Source organism: Anguilla anguilla, chromosome 14 (genome assembly GCF_013347855.1).
Source record: "Anguilla anguilla isolate fAngAng1 chromosome 14, fAngAng1.pri, whole genome shotgun sequence".
NCBI classification, from domain to species: domain Eukaryota; kingdom Metazoa; phylum Chordata; class Actinopteri; order Anguilliformes; family Anguillidae; genus Anguilla; species Anguilla anguilla.
In genome coordinates this window covers 2,148,763-2,165,933 of record NC_049214.1, presented here as the reverse complement: position 1 = coordinate 2,165,933, position 17,171 = coordinate 2,148,763, and the positions used below count along the sequence as shown (strand labels likewise).

The window sequence follows — 17,171 nt, the reverse complement described above, 5'->3', positions numbered from 1 at the left end:
GACACAGGCATTCCCCTCTCATTTCATTACACAACGTTACACAACCTTACACAACCAGAGGCAAAAGGAAACGCCCGTATACACAAATACAATCACTACCATCAGGCATGATCTCCATTTCACATCTTTCCATTTCACATCTTTCCATTTCACATCTTCCAACATCTGCTTTTTACATACCAGTGCACAGCGAACAGATCATAATCTTTGGTCATACACTGGTTGTTTTTGTTACTTGGGGAGTCTTTAGCATGCCTCCCATTCCCCCATCCCAGCACACGCAGTGTGAGCGTCAGCAGGAGGTGGAATCCGAGCTGGGTGCCCGTCCACAGAGACGCGGTTATCTCTCCTCTCACGGGCCAATCGGAATGGACCCGACGGGTTTATGAGCTCAGCGTCCTGTCAGTAAATTCATTACGCGCATCCAACCTCCACAAAAACAAACGCTCCCCTTTCTCTCCCCCCCCCAACCCCCCTGTTAATGGGGACGGTGTCACTCGAGATGGGCCGATCTGTCCGCCGATGGGGGGGGGGGGGGGGGGGGTTTCCTCTCTTAGCAACAAAGCCCCCCCTTTGTTCCCGGGAGCCCCGGTTGGGGCGGTCGTCGGCGGCGACACAAACGCCGCGATCGAAACCCGTAATTCAGAACGATTCAAAAGGCAAAAAAAAAGCCGTCAGAAACGCCAGGCCGGCAGATTCAGCCCCATCAGCACCCCGGCCCGACAGCCCCGCCCACAGCCCCCGCCGGGACACCCCAAAAAACTGCCACAAGATCCCGCTGAGACCCTAAGGCCCCTATCCCACCCGCACACAACCAGCTTCCAGCCACACATTTCAGAATGTAATCCCTCCAAACTCCAATAAAATGACATTCATTTGGGAGACGTTTTTATCCAAAGCGACGTACAAAATAATCATCAGGCTCCTCATCAAGACTTTATCCTGCCTTCACTCTGTAGTAACTCGATGGGTTCTAGTAGCAACAAAGGTGTTTGGATAGTTAGATAAGCAAAACCGTGGCATTTTGATAGTGAAATTAGTTACCAACGGCTTGGTCTTGTTGTAGGTAAACAGCCGAACGCCATATTTCCATCCCTCTCGTATTTCAGGTCGCTCGGTCGACTGCACACAACGTTCAGACACACGGCCCTGTCTGTAGGCCTCGCCACCACTGCCCACCGCTACCTGAGAACTACAACTCCCAGCACCCTCAGGGCTCCTCCGACAGAGCCACCCAGGACTCTGGGGCCTGTTTCAGGAAGCAGGATTGCTGAGTTAGCTGGATAACTGCGCTGAGTAAAACCCGGAAACCCTCCCAAATCCGGAACATGGACTGAAGTAAAAAGAGTCGTTCGGAGTCTTACTTGCCGCAGTTAACAGGATAACTCCATTATCTTTGTGCTACAGCCCCTGCTTAGAGAAGGCCTAGAACAGCTAACCGAAACGCAGGACCCCAGAAAAAGCGCTTGAAAGGACGTATCAAGCATTCAGGCCGGGATACAAGAACCCAGCCAGGGAAGTCAACTGTGAGTACACGTAAATTAATACATTTATAATTCTTGTTGTTCATCAACAGATGATTTTTTAAATAAATTTGTGTTCTCAAATTCATCATAAATGAATCTGCAAGCCTAAATTCTGTCAATTTTTTTTTTTTGTTTTGTTCCCCCCCCTGTTCAACCCCTGTTCCCCCCCAGTGAGCAATATTTACCCAAAAGGAGAAAAATTCAGTGAAATGTTCGACTACTGTGAGGAAAAACAGATCAAAACAAAGTGGGTTTATTTTATCGGGCCTGAAACAACAGCGGCCGTTCCCAGGACGACGCGGGGGGACATCGCCGGGGGCAACGAGGGTCGCCATCGCACCCGGGGGAGCCGTGGGGTACAGCGTAAGAGAACGCACCGCACGCACACACACCGCACACACACACACACACACACACACACACTCGCACAAACACTGACTCTCACACTCTCTCTCTCTCTCTCTCTCTCACACACACACACACACACACACTCGCACAAACACTAACTCTCACACTCTCTGTCTCACTCACACACACACACACACACACACACACTCACGCACGCACACACACACACACACACACACACTCGCACTCGCACTCGCACAAACACTGACTCTCACACTCTCTCTGTCTCACACACACACACACACACACACACACACACACAGTGGGATGTGCTGTCTAACGGTTCATATAAATATTGTGCCGGCAGCAGGCTCACGTCTCCAGCCTGCTGTACACACACACGACCCCCCCCCAGCCCTCCAGCCCCCCACCCCCCCAGCCCCCCGCCAAACGCACTGTTTACAGCTGGAGCCCTGGGGGCCGGCTCACTTCCTGTTCCTGGCGTGGCGTGGCGTGCCGTGTGCAGAGCCTACGCACGGCCGGCAGGAACATAAACACAGAGCCACGCGAAGCCGGGGGAGCCACAGAGTCCGCAGCGCAGAGGAGACACTTCCTGTTACACACGCACCGCAGCACACACTCACACTAACACACGTCACACACACACTCACACACCGCAGCACACACTCACACTAACACACGCATACACACACACTAACACACGCATACACGCACACTCACACTAACACACACTAACACACGCATACACACACACACACACACCGCAGCACACACTCACACTAACACACACTAACACACGTCACACACACACTCATACACCGCAGCACACACTCATACACCGCAGCACACACTTGCACTAACACACGCATACACACACACACACACACACACACGTTCTTTTCAAACGGGATGCTTCCCCAGGGCTCGTGACCCCAGGGACGTTGCCGGTGGTTACCAGGGTACAAAGACCGCGGCGCTTTGGGAGGATCTTCTGCACCTGTTCACCCTCTCACCCGCTCACCCTCTCACTACGACGCTCACTTCTCCCGCACCACGCGGTCCTTTCATGTGGCTTCCTGTTTGGCAACCCGCCTTAGTCTAGACAGCGCACCGCACGCAACCGAAGCACCTCAGCCGTGTGGGGAAGAACGTTTGAGAATGAAAGAGTTCCAAAACAAAAACCCGTAGTTTTCTCATCGAGCGAAACGCCATTTTGCCCATGAATGCGTACCAATGTCAGACGGTAAAACCAGGCCCTGTCTTTATGGCATCGTTTAGACTGGTAACAATTACTGGGTCTGTTTGATTTAAAGCAACAAGATTACGTTCAATTAGAGAGAGCCCCCAGTGGCATGAGAACCGGAAGGGCGATCTGTGTGGCTGGCTCAAAAAGACCGAGCTTAGACTCTGCGCACCTGACCCTGGACTCTGCGCACCTGACCCTAGACTCTGCGCACCTGACCCTAGACTCTGCGCACCTGACCCTAGACTCTGCGCACCTGACCCTAGACTCTGCGCACCTGACCCTAGACTCTGCGCACCTGACCCGCGTGTACAAGCCAAGAGGAACAAGAGCAGAACGGAATTCACTCATAATTAACGAGTGTCCACAGGTCGCGTTTTGGGATGGAGTTTCGAGGTTGCCTACTTCAGCGCCTTTGCACCGTGTTTACACTCAAAAGGTCAAAGATATCAGTCTGAGGAAAGAGTCACAGCTAACAGCATCGGGCTTATCATAAAGATTAGAAAAGCACAGGCCTATTCAAACACTCTCACATCTGAAACACAATCTGGTCTTCCGGAAAGACCAATGGAAGCATTCACTGCGATAAAAACAACTAAAGGCCTAATGGGCCCCATTCAGGAGACACGGGTACGAACACATCTGACTGAACTGTGTGCAGGAACGTTTCCAAAAACATCTCAGGATTCACCATTATTATCTTGCCTGTATCTGCTCGTGGCCGTTTCCTTATGCAAATCACACAAACAGGTTTGCCCATAAACTTCACAAACAGTCAGCACTCATCACCTCATCCACCTGGGATACGCACACAAACACAGGTCTACACGTCTCATGCGCCATGAATCTCATAATTTTTTCGTAGGAACATTTTTAAGATCAAAAGTAAGACTAATTTAAGACGAGTTTTGTGAACGAGGCTCAACGCATCCCTTGCAGCTGAAGTGTCTGACTGGGGCGATTCCGGCAGTCTTCAGGAGGAGGAACCTCCTTTACCGCCGTTTCTATGGTTCCCTGCGGCCGAATGTAAGATACACACCGAGTGCAACAGAGCATCATGGGTAAAATGGGTAAATGTTCAGACAGAAGGAAATGGAAGGGGTTTGCAAGCTCCACTCTACTGAGAGGGAGGGGGGGAAAAGTAGCCGCAGAGGGTCTGCTGGAAACAGAACACCTGAAAAGCAGCATTGGGGTGAAGGTTCGCTACCGCCTCTAATTTTAGGTGCACCTCCAGGGGGGCGGATCTGTGACCGGAGATCAGTTACAGCGTTTTTCGGGGATGGGACCGTGGTTGAGCAGGCTGATCCGGGGCCTTTGTGCGTGGAACAGAGGAGGAAATCATCTGTGACACTGACGGGGTTGGGTGTGCATGAAAAGGGAGGGAGGGGGGCGGGTTTGGGGTGGGGGGGATTAATTGTCTTCATCACACCCGCAGGTAGCAGATTAACCGAGCAGCATGACTCGCACTCCATACAACACCCCCCACCCCCCCTCACACTGCATTACTGATTATTTACTACACCCTCGCCCCCTCCCGAAATGTCTGGGGGAAGGGGGGCCGGGGGGGGGGGGGGGGGGGTGATGACAGTCACCAGACGGCCTCGTCGCCGCGCTGGTTTGAGTGACAGCGCCGATATCCCAGGAATCCCACCGCACCCCAGCCGGGATCAGCGACAGGAAGCGTGCGGAGAGGAGGAGAGAGGGAGGAGAGAGGAGGAGAGAGGAGGAGAGAGGAGAGAGGAAGCGTGCGGAGAGGAGGAGAGAGGGAGGAGAGGAGGAGAGAGGAAGCGTGCGGAGAGGAGGAGAGAGGGAGGAGAGAGGGAGCGTGCGGAGAGGAGGAGAGAGGGAGCGTGTGGAGAGGAGGAGAGAGGGAGCGTGTGGAGAGGAGGAGAGAGGGAGCGTGCGGAGAGGAGGAGAGAGGGAGCGTGCGGAGAGGAGGAGAGAGGAAGCGTGCGGAGAGGAGGAGAGAGAAAGCGTGCGGAGAGGAGAGAGGAGACGTGCGGACAGGGGGCGGGACAGGAGCTGGGACAGGGGGCGGGACAGGGCACAACTTCCTGTCAGGACGCGGTCTTATGGGCTCATCAGCCGATCGATGGGCCTCTTCAGTCCAATCACAGCAGGGCCGGCGTTCTCTAAACTGCCACTCAGGGCTTCCTAGATCACTTCATGGTCCTTTGCGCACTTACTCCCCACCCCTCCCCCACCCCTCCCCCACCCCCACCCCCCACCCCCCCACCCCCCACCCCCGCGGGACGAGGAGCGGCTGAGAGCGCTTTGGTGCGCACAGCGTAGAGCCGTCGCCATGACAGAGAACGAAATGTACAGGACCAGTTTAGCATCGCGACATCAGCGCACTGAGCCGGAAACACACACACACACACACCTGCACGCATGCGCACACACACACGCAAGAGCGCCACAAGATGCTGAGCAGGCTCCGCCCCCTACACAATGAAGATTAAGCACATTAAATATTCACACTTTAATCCGCCGCCGTTTGTTTGTTTAAAGAGCAGATTATGTTCCCACAGTTCAGCTCCGGGCCCAGAGGGGTGAGCGGGCCATCGCTGCTGCAGCAGGAAGCACACCTGCAAATACCTCACCTGCAAATACCTCACCTGTAAACGCCTCACCTGCAAACGCCTCACCTGCAAACGCCTCACCTGCAAACGCCTCACCTGCTAACGCCTCACCTGCTAACGCCTCACCTGCTAACGCCTCACCTGCTAACGCCTCACCTGCAAACACCTCACCTGCAAACACCTCACCTGCTAACGCCTCACCTGCTAACGCCTCACCTGCTAACGCCTCACCTGCTAACGCCTCACCTGCTAACGCCTCACCTGCTAACGCCTCCGTAACTTATTAATTGCTGTCGGTTAATCGTCTACGCCACGCTTACCTGGACTAAAAGGAGCTGTAACGGGCATGTGCAGAAGGGCCCACCGGCTGGCAATGTGCACACTCACCCAGCCCCACCCACGGGACTGGCATCGCTATGGAGACGGCGGAGGGCACGGGCTACACAAAGGGTGCAGCTGGCCCACCTGTCGACCGGGTGGAGCCGAGCGTTCCACTCCACCAGACCCCCCCCCCCCCCCAGACCCCCCCACCCCAAACCGCACGCACAATGACCCCCCCAGACCCCCCCACCCCAAACCGCACGGCCTCACTGCACTGCTGCGGCACGCATGGACTCACACGGGGAGGATCATTCTGCCGGCGCTGAACGGGCTCATGCATTTTTAAAAATAACACAAAGGAAGCGACGGGCGGGACGGGGGGGGGGGTTGGGGGGGTGCGGGAGATTCGATGAGGGACAGAGTCAGGGGGGGTGGCGGGTGGAAGATTTGGTCAGGACGGAGGGAGAACAGGAAGTGGGGTTTTTAAAAATCTTCCAGCTCAGGGCACTTAGCAGCCCACGCGGTCCCGGGAGGGGGGGGGGGGACATCAATAATTCAGCGCAACCCGCCGCAGCGCGGTGAGTAAATGTGCCCCGCCCCACCCCACCCCCCCAGCGGGTCAGTACCGCACGCTGCAGCGCGTTCGCCCACCTCGCCATGCCACCGCACGCCAGGCCGAACGGGAATCGCCAGCCTCCGATTTCCCGCCTTGGCGTTTATAAAGGAGAGTAATTCTCAGCGGCCGCTGGTTGAGGTTAGCGACGCGCCACCCGCTAAACCAGGGGGCGGGCAGTGCCCACCAGTGTGTGCGGGCAGGTCATCGTTTCCTCCAGTTACCCTGGCTGAACGAGCCAACCGGCTGCACTGCGCACACAAACGCTGGTTCACTCAGAGATTAGAGCCCAGCAAAACATTTCACACAGACAAGGACACAGGAACCTTGAGGCCTCCGATTGCCATTCGTGTGCTTATCAGGAAACAGTAGCCAAAATGTCAGATGGTGTAAATTGCACTTAATTACATAGTTAAGGCCAGAGGTTGGCATGGGAACCAGAAACAGAAATCATTGCCCACCTCTTAGCTAAACCCTCCAAATGACTCTTAACCGCCAAACTTATTTATTTCTGCCAGAAACATGCATCTTGGAAACCAGAGTAAGGGAAACGGCACATACAGTTCACTCTTTCATCCTTGGATGGTAGAACTATAGAGTCCCATGTGCTGCAGTACAGCCAATGGCAAGCGAACTTCACTAGCTAAACCATCCACTAGAAAGAGGCCATTCCTAGCCAAACCTTCCAATAGCAGGAGACCATCACTAGCCAAAACAACCAATAGCAAGAGACTGCCGCAAGCCAAACCAGCCAATAGCAAGAGACTGCCGCAAGCCAAACCATCCAATAGCAAGAGAACATCACTAGCCAAACCATCCAATAGCAAGAGACCATCACTAGCCAAACCATCCAATAGCAAGAGACCATCACTAGCCAAACCATCCAATAGCAAGAGACTCTCACTAAAATATCATTAAAAATATCATATCTTCATAACGGCGCGTTTCATGAAGCTAAGTCACCTTCACGCAGAGGAACGGGGGGAAACAAACTCCTGCCAAGCGCTCACAATCTGACCTTGAGCGTGTCACAGACAGGACGCGAGCTGGTGAGCCAGCTTCAGTCCAGTTTTTTTTTTTTTTCCCCCCAGAAAGGGCCCTTTGAGGGCCTCTAAGTAGGCTTTAATTATCTTTGATTATCTTCTGCATTGTCAGTTTAACGGTTGGGAAGATCGCCAGATCATGTGCATTCCAGGGCAGACGGAGTCGCTTATTATTAGCCTAAGGGGAATCAGAACATGAGAAACACGTCAGCCAAACCGCTCCAGGGCTCGGCGATCCGCCGCAGAGATAACCATCGCATGCAATACCGGTCACCGCCACCATGTGGCCGATCGACTATCTTTTCTTCTTCTTCCTTTAATGATACCAGATGTGGTCGTAAACCTTCAAACTTCAGAGGCCGTGTGAAATGCTTTCTGGGGGGAAAAAAAGCCCCATCACCACTCATATCTATTGGTTTGTAGTGAGACAGCCAATCAGCAGCAAGGTCGTACAGCTTCCAGGCGATCATGTGATGTTTTTGTCAATCGCATGGACCTCGCTGCTGATTGGCTATATTATCAACACCCAAAACATAACAGTGGTGACATTTTTTAAAAAATTTTTATTTAATATCCTGGAAGCATTTCATGTGGCACCTAAAGTTTGGATGTTTACCACTTCCATCAGGTATAATTAAAGACAAAAAGACAGAGAGAAAGGCACCACACAACACGGTGGTTAATGATCGTTGTTGAATTTGATGATTACAGGTTGTGGTGTATCGCCCAGCCTTAATCACAGCTGACCGGGACGCCAGCAGAGTAGCCTCAGGAAGCGCGCGGAGCTAAGCTAACGGACAGACCTGGCGGGTCAGAGCTCTGAATGGGGCTAGGCTAACGGACAGACCTGGCGGGTCAGGGCTCTGAATGGGGCTAGGCTAACGGACAGACCTGGCGGGTCAGGGCTCTGAATGGGGCTAGGCTAACGGACAGACCTGGCGGGTCAGGGCTCTGAATGGGCTAGGCTAACGGACAGACCTGGCGGGTCAGGGCTCTGAATGGGCTACGCTAACGGACAGACCTGGCGGGTCAGGGCTCTGAATGGGCTAGGCTAACGGACAGACCTGGCGGGTCAGGGCTCTGAATTGGGCCTTTGTGGAAGTTTGGCCGGTCGGGTTTCTCCGCGTCGCTGGAGCGGTTTCGTCGACTTGCTTACGCTCTGACCTTGAGCGGGGGGACCGGCCGGCGACCGCAGAACTCATTACTTTTCATTAAAAAGGGCTCGATGCGTTCGGGCTGAGCCGACCTGTCATCACCCGGGGGGCCGGCGAGGGAGGGAGGGGCCACACAGAGGAAATGACATGCCATCTCAAAAAAAAAAAAAAAAAACTAAACTTTGAGAGGCCGAGTAGGACGACAACACGACCCGTTACCTCTTCAGCTCTGTCCGAAGGGCACAAAACGCTGATCCAGGTTCTGCAAATACGACAGGGAATAGCGCACACACACACACACACACACCTGCACACACACACACACACAGAGGCCTCAGGCTGCAGAAGAAGAAAAAAAACGCAGAACTGGCTATTTTAACTAGACTGCGCAATCAGTTAGCGGACAGGGAAGGAAGCACTGCAGTCAAGCGCAGAGAAAAAAAAATAAAAACATAAAATAAAAATACGAAACTACGGCTAAAACCGTTTAGGCTGACGGAGAAAGGCGGCGGCTGTATTTACACCCGCAGCGAACGTGGCCCGTGACAATCCATCAGACGGGCGTCGGGTTTCCACGCGGCATTGGAGGCCGTGCAGGCATACGCCACACGTGTGCACCCTTAAACTGGAGGACAACGGGACCCAGGAGCCAAACCCAGACCGGCGGGCTTCACCCTAAAAAGGTTTCCTGACAGTGAGTCTGTGACGCTCCACACGCAAATGCTGTTTTCTTTTTTTTTTGTTTTTTTATTTTTTTATTCTTGGGCCATTTAAAAAAAAAAAAAAAGAATTATAATAATCTAAACGATCTAAGAAATAAGTGAATTGAAAGCTGGAGCAGTCACAGTTAGAGCACAAAGAGAGACCGTCTGGCGGGCGGTGGGGGGGGGGGGTTGGCGGAGGGAGCGGGGGGGATAGTGGCTCAGACTGGCTGTGTCCATCCACACTGCAAACATCAGGATCATTATGAGGTGGGACAGGTGCAGTGCAGGATACAGGAGCCCCAGGTGCGAGCGCGCCGCTAGGCTGCTGAACGCTGCTGAACACTGAGCTCAGAGGCGCTCAGAGCACAGCCCTTTGTCACACTGACAATACCCCAATTTTCACATTTCACTCAGGATCCATTAACCAGAGGCTAAGGCAGACCTGGGGGTGAGGGGGGGTGGGGTGGGGGGGGCAGATTAATCGGATTCTGCGGCCCAGGTCTCCTTTCACTGACAGGGACAAACCGAATGTGTGGAGGTTATGTTTGGGGCCCCACATCCAACGACATCATCACTCAAAAAGTGTGGAGAGAGAGAGAGAGAGAGAGACCGATGTCATCTTAAATGAGAAACGGTACATGTCCCGCTCCCCCCCCCCCAGGGTACCGGCCGACCGTTAAACTTGAAGGTAAAGTCAGGGACGCTCACGGAAGAGAGGAAACGTGCAGTTATTTCAGAATAAACACGAGGCAAACAGAAAAGAAAGCTGTTTACGGGCTCACTAGGTGTGACGGATAACCTTGAGAGTCCTCTCCTCTCCTCTCTGGGCTGGCACGGGCGGGCACGCTGGCACGGGCGGGCACACGCCTCGTCATCGCTCGCGTCCGAGACACCGCGGCTCCCGAGGCGTCAGCGCGGCGAGGCCTTCTGTCGCCCCCCCACCCCCCCTACCCCCACCCCCACCCCGCCCCGCCCCGCCATCGTCAGCTATGTGAAAATCTAACTTGCATATTCGCCACCGTTCCCACCTTCAGCATCTTTAAGTAGGGGGCTTTCCTTAAAATGGTCACAGACTGGACCCCAGTATCACTACAGATGTCTCAGGGCTACGATTTAGTTTGTTCCTCTGTGGTGGGAGTTTGGGGGGCGAGAAGATATTGATTTCACCGCCTGCACATTTCAGAATAACTGATCAAATTACACGTATACTATGAAACAACTCTTGATATCGCTCTTGGTACCGAAACTGGCCAGCAAAATTTCACCAAACAGGCAAGGGCAAGGTCCTAAAGTAACAAGGCTGATCCGACGTAAGCAGCACACCCAGGGTACTTAGAGGTCGAAACTAAAATATCATTCCAAATATTTAGTAAATATTCCAGAAACTAAAGAGAAAGGGTGTTGTAAGCTGTGCAAGTCGCTCTGCGTAAGAGCATCAGTAAAACGCCTGCAATGCAATGCAAAGAAATTGCAAACATCTGCATGTTGCATTTTCTTTTTTAATTTCAATATGTCTGCAGGAAGGATGAGATGAGGAGTGTTTGACAGTCTGGTTAAAAAAAAAAAAATCTAAATCTTACAAAAGATGCAAGACTCTTGGTTCTACCTGCGTTTAACAAAAACAGATCACCTGATTAATACACCTACATGGTCCTCATCACCATAAATCAGAGGCAGACCAACGCAAGACTTGATACGCGTTTTCGCTGGACTGCTGGGGCAATTATATTAGCATTAGACTCGTTTTTTTTAGATATTAAAAACCAGAAGGTAAATACAGTTCCACAAGCAGGCTAAATGTGATTAAGCCTCGAAATTAATCGGCTGAAAAAAAGATTAAGACATGTTATTGTGCTTGCAAGCAGGTCGTTTCTGTTTCTTTGACATTAATAAAGTTAATTACCCTTGCAGAGCTGGCAACTGTAGAGGGAGAACTCTCCTCCCACGAAAAAACACTCGCACGCTGGCGATACAAAGGGACGGGCCACACATGCAGAACCACGGTGGCTAGCGTTACATAGGCTACTGGTGTAGAAGCTATGACGCCGCGTCGTGTCAACCCGAGGAGCAGACTGCTAACACGCATTCCTTCGCTGCTGTGCGAACAGTATCGTGACGGAAACAGAAAATAAACTTGATGACAGAAAAGAGAAAATCCGAAGTCGAAAGCACTGCAACTAGATATGGTTGATATGAATCGTTATCATCATCACTTAATTATTATTAATATTATTAGTATCGTTATGTAGTAGTAAGTTATAAGCACTGCAGTAGTAGGCTAGTAGGAGTAGCTGCTAGGTAATCGAAATCAGGACATATTTCTACATACAAAAATGCCACTTAAAACGAGAGTCGCTTCTCTATACAACCTACGGGATATTTGTAAAGTGCTTTGGATATTTCACCTAAAACCCGTTTGGTCGGTATTTTGCACGGTTGGGCGTTTTACACACATCGCTGTCAGCGATGGCTATTTGGACATTGACAACCCCCAGCCAACTAGCCAAATGTCTCTAGCTTGTTAGAGAATGCAGCCAGCTGTAAAATAATGGCTACAGGCGATTTGTTTTGTTGTCAATGTGGAAAACAGAGAAACAATGTGACCCTTACGAGTTACATGACATTTGCTACAACACACAGCTGACATTATCAAAGTTATTACACCGATCCGACAAGCTGGTATCGCACCGTCCTGCCGCACGGCATGCGCGCTGTCCGGCTGCGCCACTGCAGCAGCTGCCGCTGCCGCTCCTCGCGCCCCGCCACGCGCCACGCTGTGCCATGTGTGCGTGTCCGTGCCACCGCGCGCTTACCTTATCCAGCTCGTCGTGCAGCTCCGACAGGGTGGGTCTGATCAGCTTCTCCCCGAGCGGCGCCGCAGTCTGCCGATAGAAGTCGATGTTCGGGACCGCGTCGATGGTGTTGTGGCCAAACGTCCTCAGGTAATAGGTGTTCGTGTGGGTGTCGTAGTGGTAGTGATGCTGGCCTCCGGTCGAAGAATGAAGGCTGCCCTCGCTCATCACGGTGTCCCCGTTCTGGAAACCCTCTGCGGGCACGGCATCCGGGGGACTCCCGGCCACGCTGGGGTCCACAAAGTTCACCACGCGAAATCTTCCTTTCGCTTCCTCACCAGCTGCCGGCGGCTCCGGTCCCTCGGGTGCCTTGCCCGGGTCGGGAGTAGCCTTTTCGTCTGCCGCATGTGGGGAAGCATCTGTGTCGGCCGGTTTGGCTTCACCGGCGGATGCGCCAGCTGCCTCGGCCACCAAATCGACTTGAAATCTACTCTGGCTGGGTGTTGGACCCAAGGGTTTCAAACCGGCATCCAACAGTCCTTCCTGTTCTGACGGGGGGTTCTCTCCCGGGGCGGGAGAACTGGACGACGACGGTACCGACATGGCTAGCTAGCTAACAAGCAAGCAAGCAAGCAGCGATAACAAATGAATAATTAAGAACAGGTTTTTTAAAAAGAATAACTAGCTAGCTAGAAACCCACTTGTCTGTCACCGCTGGCGTGTAACCAGATCTGTATAGCGATTCCAAAGCCGGTATCAAAGCGGTCCAACATAAAAGTATCGGTAGCTCGCACTCTTCACTTCGCCGGCAGAGCGTCTGGATGCTGGTGCAACACAGCCTCCCTTCAAACTACCAGTGGTAGCACAACCTCAGACATGCGGACAGAAATGGAGAATGGTAGCTAGCTAGGAAGCTAGCTGGTTGGTTGGATGGCTGGCTGATTTTTTGAGGGGAAGAAAAAAGCGTTAACTTTCCCCTCTAAATTTCATCAGCAGAGATAAAAGGCGCGAGACGACACGCGATGTGCTGGCCTCTTAGTCCACCGCTACCCGATGCACACAGCGTCCGCAGTCTCGCCTTTTTTTTCCAGCGCTTTTCTTGTCCGAGTGATGCTGACAGCCGACCTTGCCGCAACTCCTCCTAGGCTCACAATGATTTCAGTCTGCTATATACACACACTGCAGCGAGGCATCGCTTTTAGGGGTGGGATCCAGCGGGGCATAAACTCGCGAGATTTCAGGCTTTTTAGGAGGCAGTGAAAGGGAGAGGCGTGTTTTTGACGTATGTGAACAGGGATGTACAGAGTTCTTCAGAGGCGGGGCGTATCAATCAAATGATGGGTAAAGCCGACGCCCAGTGAGCGCGAGCGTTTTCACCTTTGTCATATGCAGCGCATAATGACATCGTGCTTATACTAGGGCATACTGACAGAGTGCTTTGTTAGTGATATGTCACATTTTGTAATTACATAATGATTGTATGTTTAATTAATTACAGAACATACTGGTATGTGCAATAAGTGTAATACATTAAGATAGATACATAAATAATAGATGAAATAATAGATGTTTTTATATATATTTCTTAAACTTGAAATTTTATTTCAGCATTTAAGAAAACGAATCTTATGCCCATGTATCTTGAAAAGCAACCTGATATCGTGCAGAAGTCAATGCAAACAATGTTTTCTGTGGTTTTCTATCCTAAAACCTGTTGCTTCGTTTTTATTTTATTTTATTCATATATTTTTTGCTTTTGTTTACTTGAGCATTGACTCCACTCTCATATCCAATGGAAATCAGTACATTCAGTCAGACACACATCAAACTTTCTGTGCTGAGCTGTTTATGTCAATACAAGCTTTGAGGGGACACTACGGTTGTTATCTGTTAAACAAGAAGTTGTTTATAACAACACTGTAAAGAGCCCATGCATGATTTAATTCTGTTATGAAGCAGAGGAGAACGATAAGGCCTAAAGGCTGAGTGAGAATGTTCAATTTTAAGAAAGTCATATTTTTTTCCACAGGTAGCTTTTCAAACTAATCACACAATTTAAGGTTTATCAAGGGAAAGTCGCTTCTAAAGCTCCCTTTGCTTACCCATAATTCAGAGCCCCTCATGCGTTATAGGGCATTTGAAAGCTGTTCCGAGGTTTGTGAACAGTGTAAACAATCTCACCCTTTTCCGAGCGTCCCACAATCCCTTAATGAACAGGGCCCATAATAAGCTCAACAAAAGCAACCTCAAGTGGTGGTGAAGAACAATGTAGGTAAATCAGCATATGTATTGCAAAGCTCTACACACAGTACCCTGCCTGCTCTCAAACTGCAGCCTGGTCTCTATGTTAAATGGTCCCTTTGCCAGAAGTTTTGCCGTGACAACACGTTTTTCTGTGGTCTATTTTTAAGAATTGATTGTTCCAAAAAAAAAAAAAAAAAAAAAAAAAAGTCAGTGACGAGGGTGGGTTTGCACAACAGTGGCAGGTCATTACAATTCGATGTGTATACATGTATTGTCATGTCCACACACACACACACACACACAAACGGGGCATATCAATCAAAGGATGGGTCAAGCTTATGCCTGCCTGATCAATGTGAGCAGTTACCCCTGGGGCAGATAGAGTGGTGCTCGTCGTTCAATATCGCACAGACAGACAGTGAAAGTAAAGTTGCATTATGAAACGCGGCTCCTGCCACTCTGTCCTTATGTAAAATGTTTGATGTCAGAGGGTCACCGTGTCTAACAGTCGTGTTTAAGTTTACCAGTAGCTCATTCCGGACTGACTGCATACAACATATTCCTGCAGGGCGTGACCTTCCCTTGGAGAGGATACGGTGGCTGCATTGGCCAAAAGTCTGCGGTTTACTGAGGGAATCGGAAGGCCCAGGCAGAAGGGCATGGTCTTTCTGAGATGATGTCACAATTTAAAGCTTTTTTTTCTATTTACTCCAATTATTCATTCAGTTTTTTTTATCAGTTTCCCTGCAAACCCTCTGTTGTGTGGCCACAGTAAAAACACAATGCAGGTAACAGGTGAGTGGCTCCACAGTGTTTTTCTTCACTGCAGGTTTTGTTTGGGGATATATGTTGCGCCAAGATGAAGAATCTGAAAGACCCCCCCCCCCCCCCCCCCCCCCAGCTGTTTTATGTGGTACAGTGGGAGAGTGATTACCTGGCTGAATAAAGGTGCACAGGCATTTGGGCCTGCTGTATTTAGCCTATATCTCTGCTCAGCTTCTCACATGAAGGCCAATGGGCTCTACAGGCAAGCATTTCCAGCCCCATGTAACCCCTTGAACTTTGAACTGTAGGTTTTTGGAATGTTTTATTCAAAATTCCAAGTCATTGTGTTCTAAAACTGCACTGCTTTCCGTTACCAGTGGTGACTGTTACATCAGCATTGGAATGTTCAGCCAAGAACATTCCGACCACACATTTGTGATCTCACAGCTTAAAGGGTTAAACAACAGACCCATCCTGTCTCCATCCATCCATTGTCAGTTCTCTTTAAAGTGATTTTTTTAACTTTTTCAATATCATTTCATTTTTAGTCTATGCTTTTTATTGTTTTTTGTACATGATAAATTATATTTTAGATACAGATTTACATACATGGTTGAAAGGAAGAAAATAGAGTCCTAATTCAAATAGCTTCAGAACAGCGTGTACAGCGACCTTATGCCTCCAGAGGTTAAAATCACTTTAATCCGCGCTCACAGTCTGTCTCCATGCATTGTTATCTCATTCTAAAAATTCAACTTACTTTTTAATGTAAAAGAAATTCAGTTTGTGACTGTAGACCTGACCCAACCAGGGGTTCAGTAATGGTTTAAATACTCGGTGCAAACGTGGTTCCAGTGGTTCGGGTCAACCGTCAGTCAGACAGATATGTTTATTATCCCTGTGGGCCTCTTTTATGGATCTTCTGAGCAAACTGAAAACGCACAGTGTTTTGGCTTTCACCTTTTCCATCACATTTAAGGGTGCATTTCAGATTTTATCTATTTATTTATTTATTTATTTATTTTACAGTAACGTGTCTCTTTGTACTGGCCAGACCCAGTGGAGGGAAGATAGTGAGCGTAACCAGTACCGCCAGAAACTCACCCACAGGTGAGACACCTGAGCAGAGAGCAGAAACTTCTGTTTCCTGCCTGTCACAGAAATCGTCTCCACTGATGAAGATTGTCATCATTTTCTTTTCCTTTTCTTTTTTTGCGATTCAAATACAAAATATGGTCCCTTACGTGTACAGGTTGTGTAGTGCTCTGGCACAGCTGGAGCAGAATGGGGAGTCTTCACTATTATAACATAAATCCAGTTTTTTTATGCTGTTGCTGATATTTCTTGGCCCAGAGTGAATTGTCCTTTGAGCTGAACCATGTCATGCTTCCCAGTACTGAATTCAGATTTTAGATCCAGATTGCATGGCCTCATGCATAAAGAGGGCACTTGTTTTTTAGATGTTGTGTAGCCCTCTGTTTACATTGTAACCTCTGTTGTATATATTATGTTCATGTGTCTGTGTGTACACTTATGCACCCCCTATGAACCATTATGTACCCTCTATGTACTCCCATCTACCCCCTGTGTACTCTTATGTACCTCCTATGTACTTTAAAGCACCCCCTATGAATACTTATGCACTTCCTATGGACTTTTTAGCCTTTGTTGCCCTGACAGACTGGGTCTTATCACAGCTGGACCTCCTATTAAAATCAGAGGTTAAATAAATGATAAATTAAAGTGGGGGGCCTGACGGGGGTAAGAGAACCCGGCAGTTGCCCCCCCTTTGTGTGCGTTCTGCTCCTTGTGCGT

At 50.3% G+C, this 17,171-nt stretch overlaps 2 protein-coding genes across 2 annotated transcripts in view; both read right to left on the bottom strand.

Annotated features, from left to right (window-relative positions):
• Positions 1 to 6,700, bottom strand: part of LOC118212974 (solute carrier family 12 member 2-like) — a 9,468-nt gene extending 2,768 nt beyond the window's left edge. The window contains exon 1 of the mRNA XM_035391555.1: positions 6,693 to 6,700. Coding sequence (XP_035247446.1) covers positions 6,693 to 6,700 — 8 coding nt within the window. The remainder of the gene's footprint in view (positions 1 to 6,692) is intronic.
• A 1,050-nt stretch (positions 6,701 to 7,750) lies between these two features.
• slc12a2 (solute carrier family 12 member 2) lies at positions 7,751 to 13,503 on the bottom strand. Its single transcript, XM_035390294.1, has 2 exons — positions 12,369 to 13,503; positions 7,751 to 7,875 (listed from the first exon to the last, which is right to left on the bottom strand). Exons 1-2 carry the CDS (start codon positions 12,948 to 12,950, stop codon positions 7,777 to 7,779), a joined length of 681 nt encoding a protein of 226 aa, XP_035246185.1. The 5' UTR covers positions 12,951 to 13,503; the 3' UTR covers positions 7,751 to 7,776.
• Positions 13,504 to 17,171: the final 3,668 nt, after the last annotated feature.

What these genes read in the sequence shown, in the direction of transcription:
- slc12a2 (XM_035390294.1), bottom strand. Translation starts at nt 12,950, where the DNA reads ATGTCGGTACCGTCGTCGTCCAGTTCTCCCGCCCCGGGAGAGAACCCC. An exon ending in TGCACGACGAGCTGGATAAG is followed by an intron (nt 7,876 to 12,368) that starts GTAAGCGCGCGG and finishes GATTCCCCTTAG; the next exon opens with GCTAATAATAAGCGACTCCG.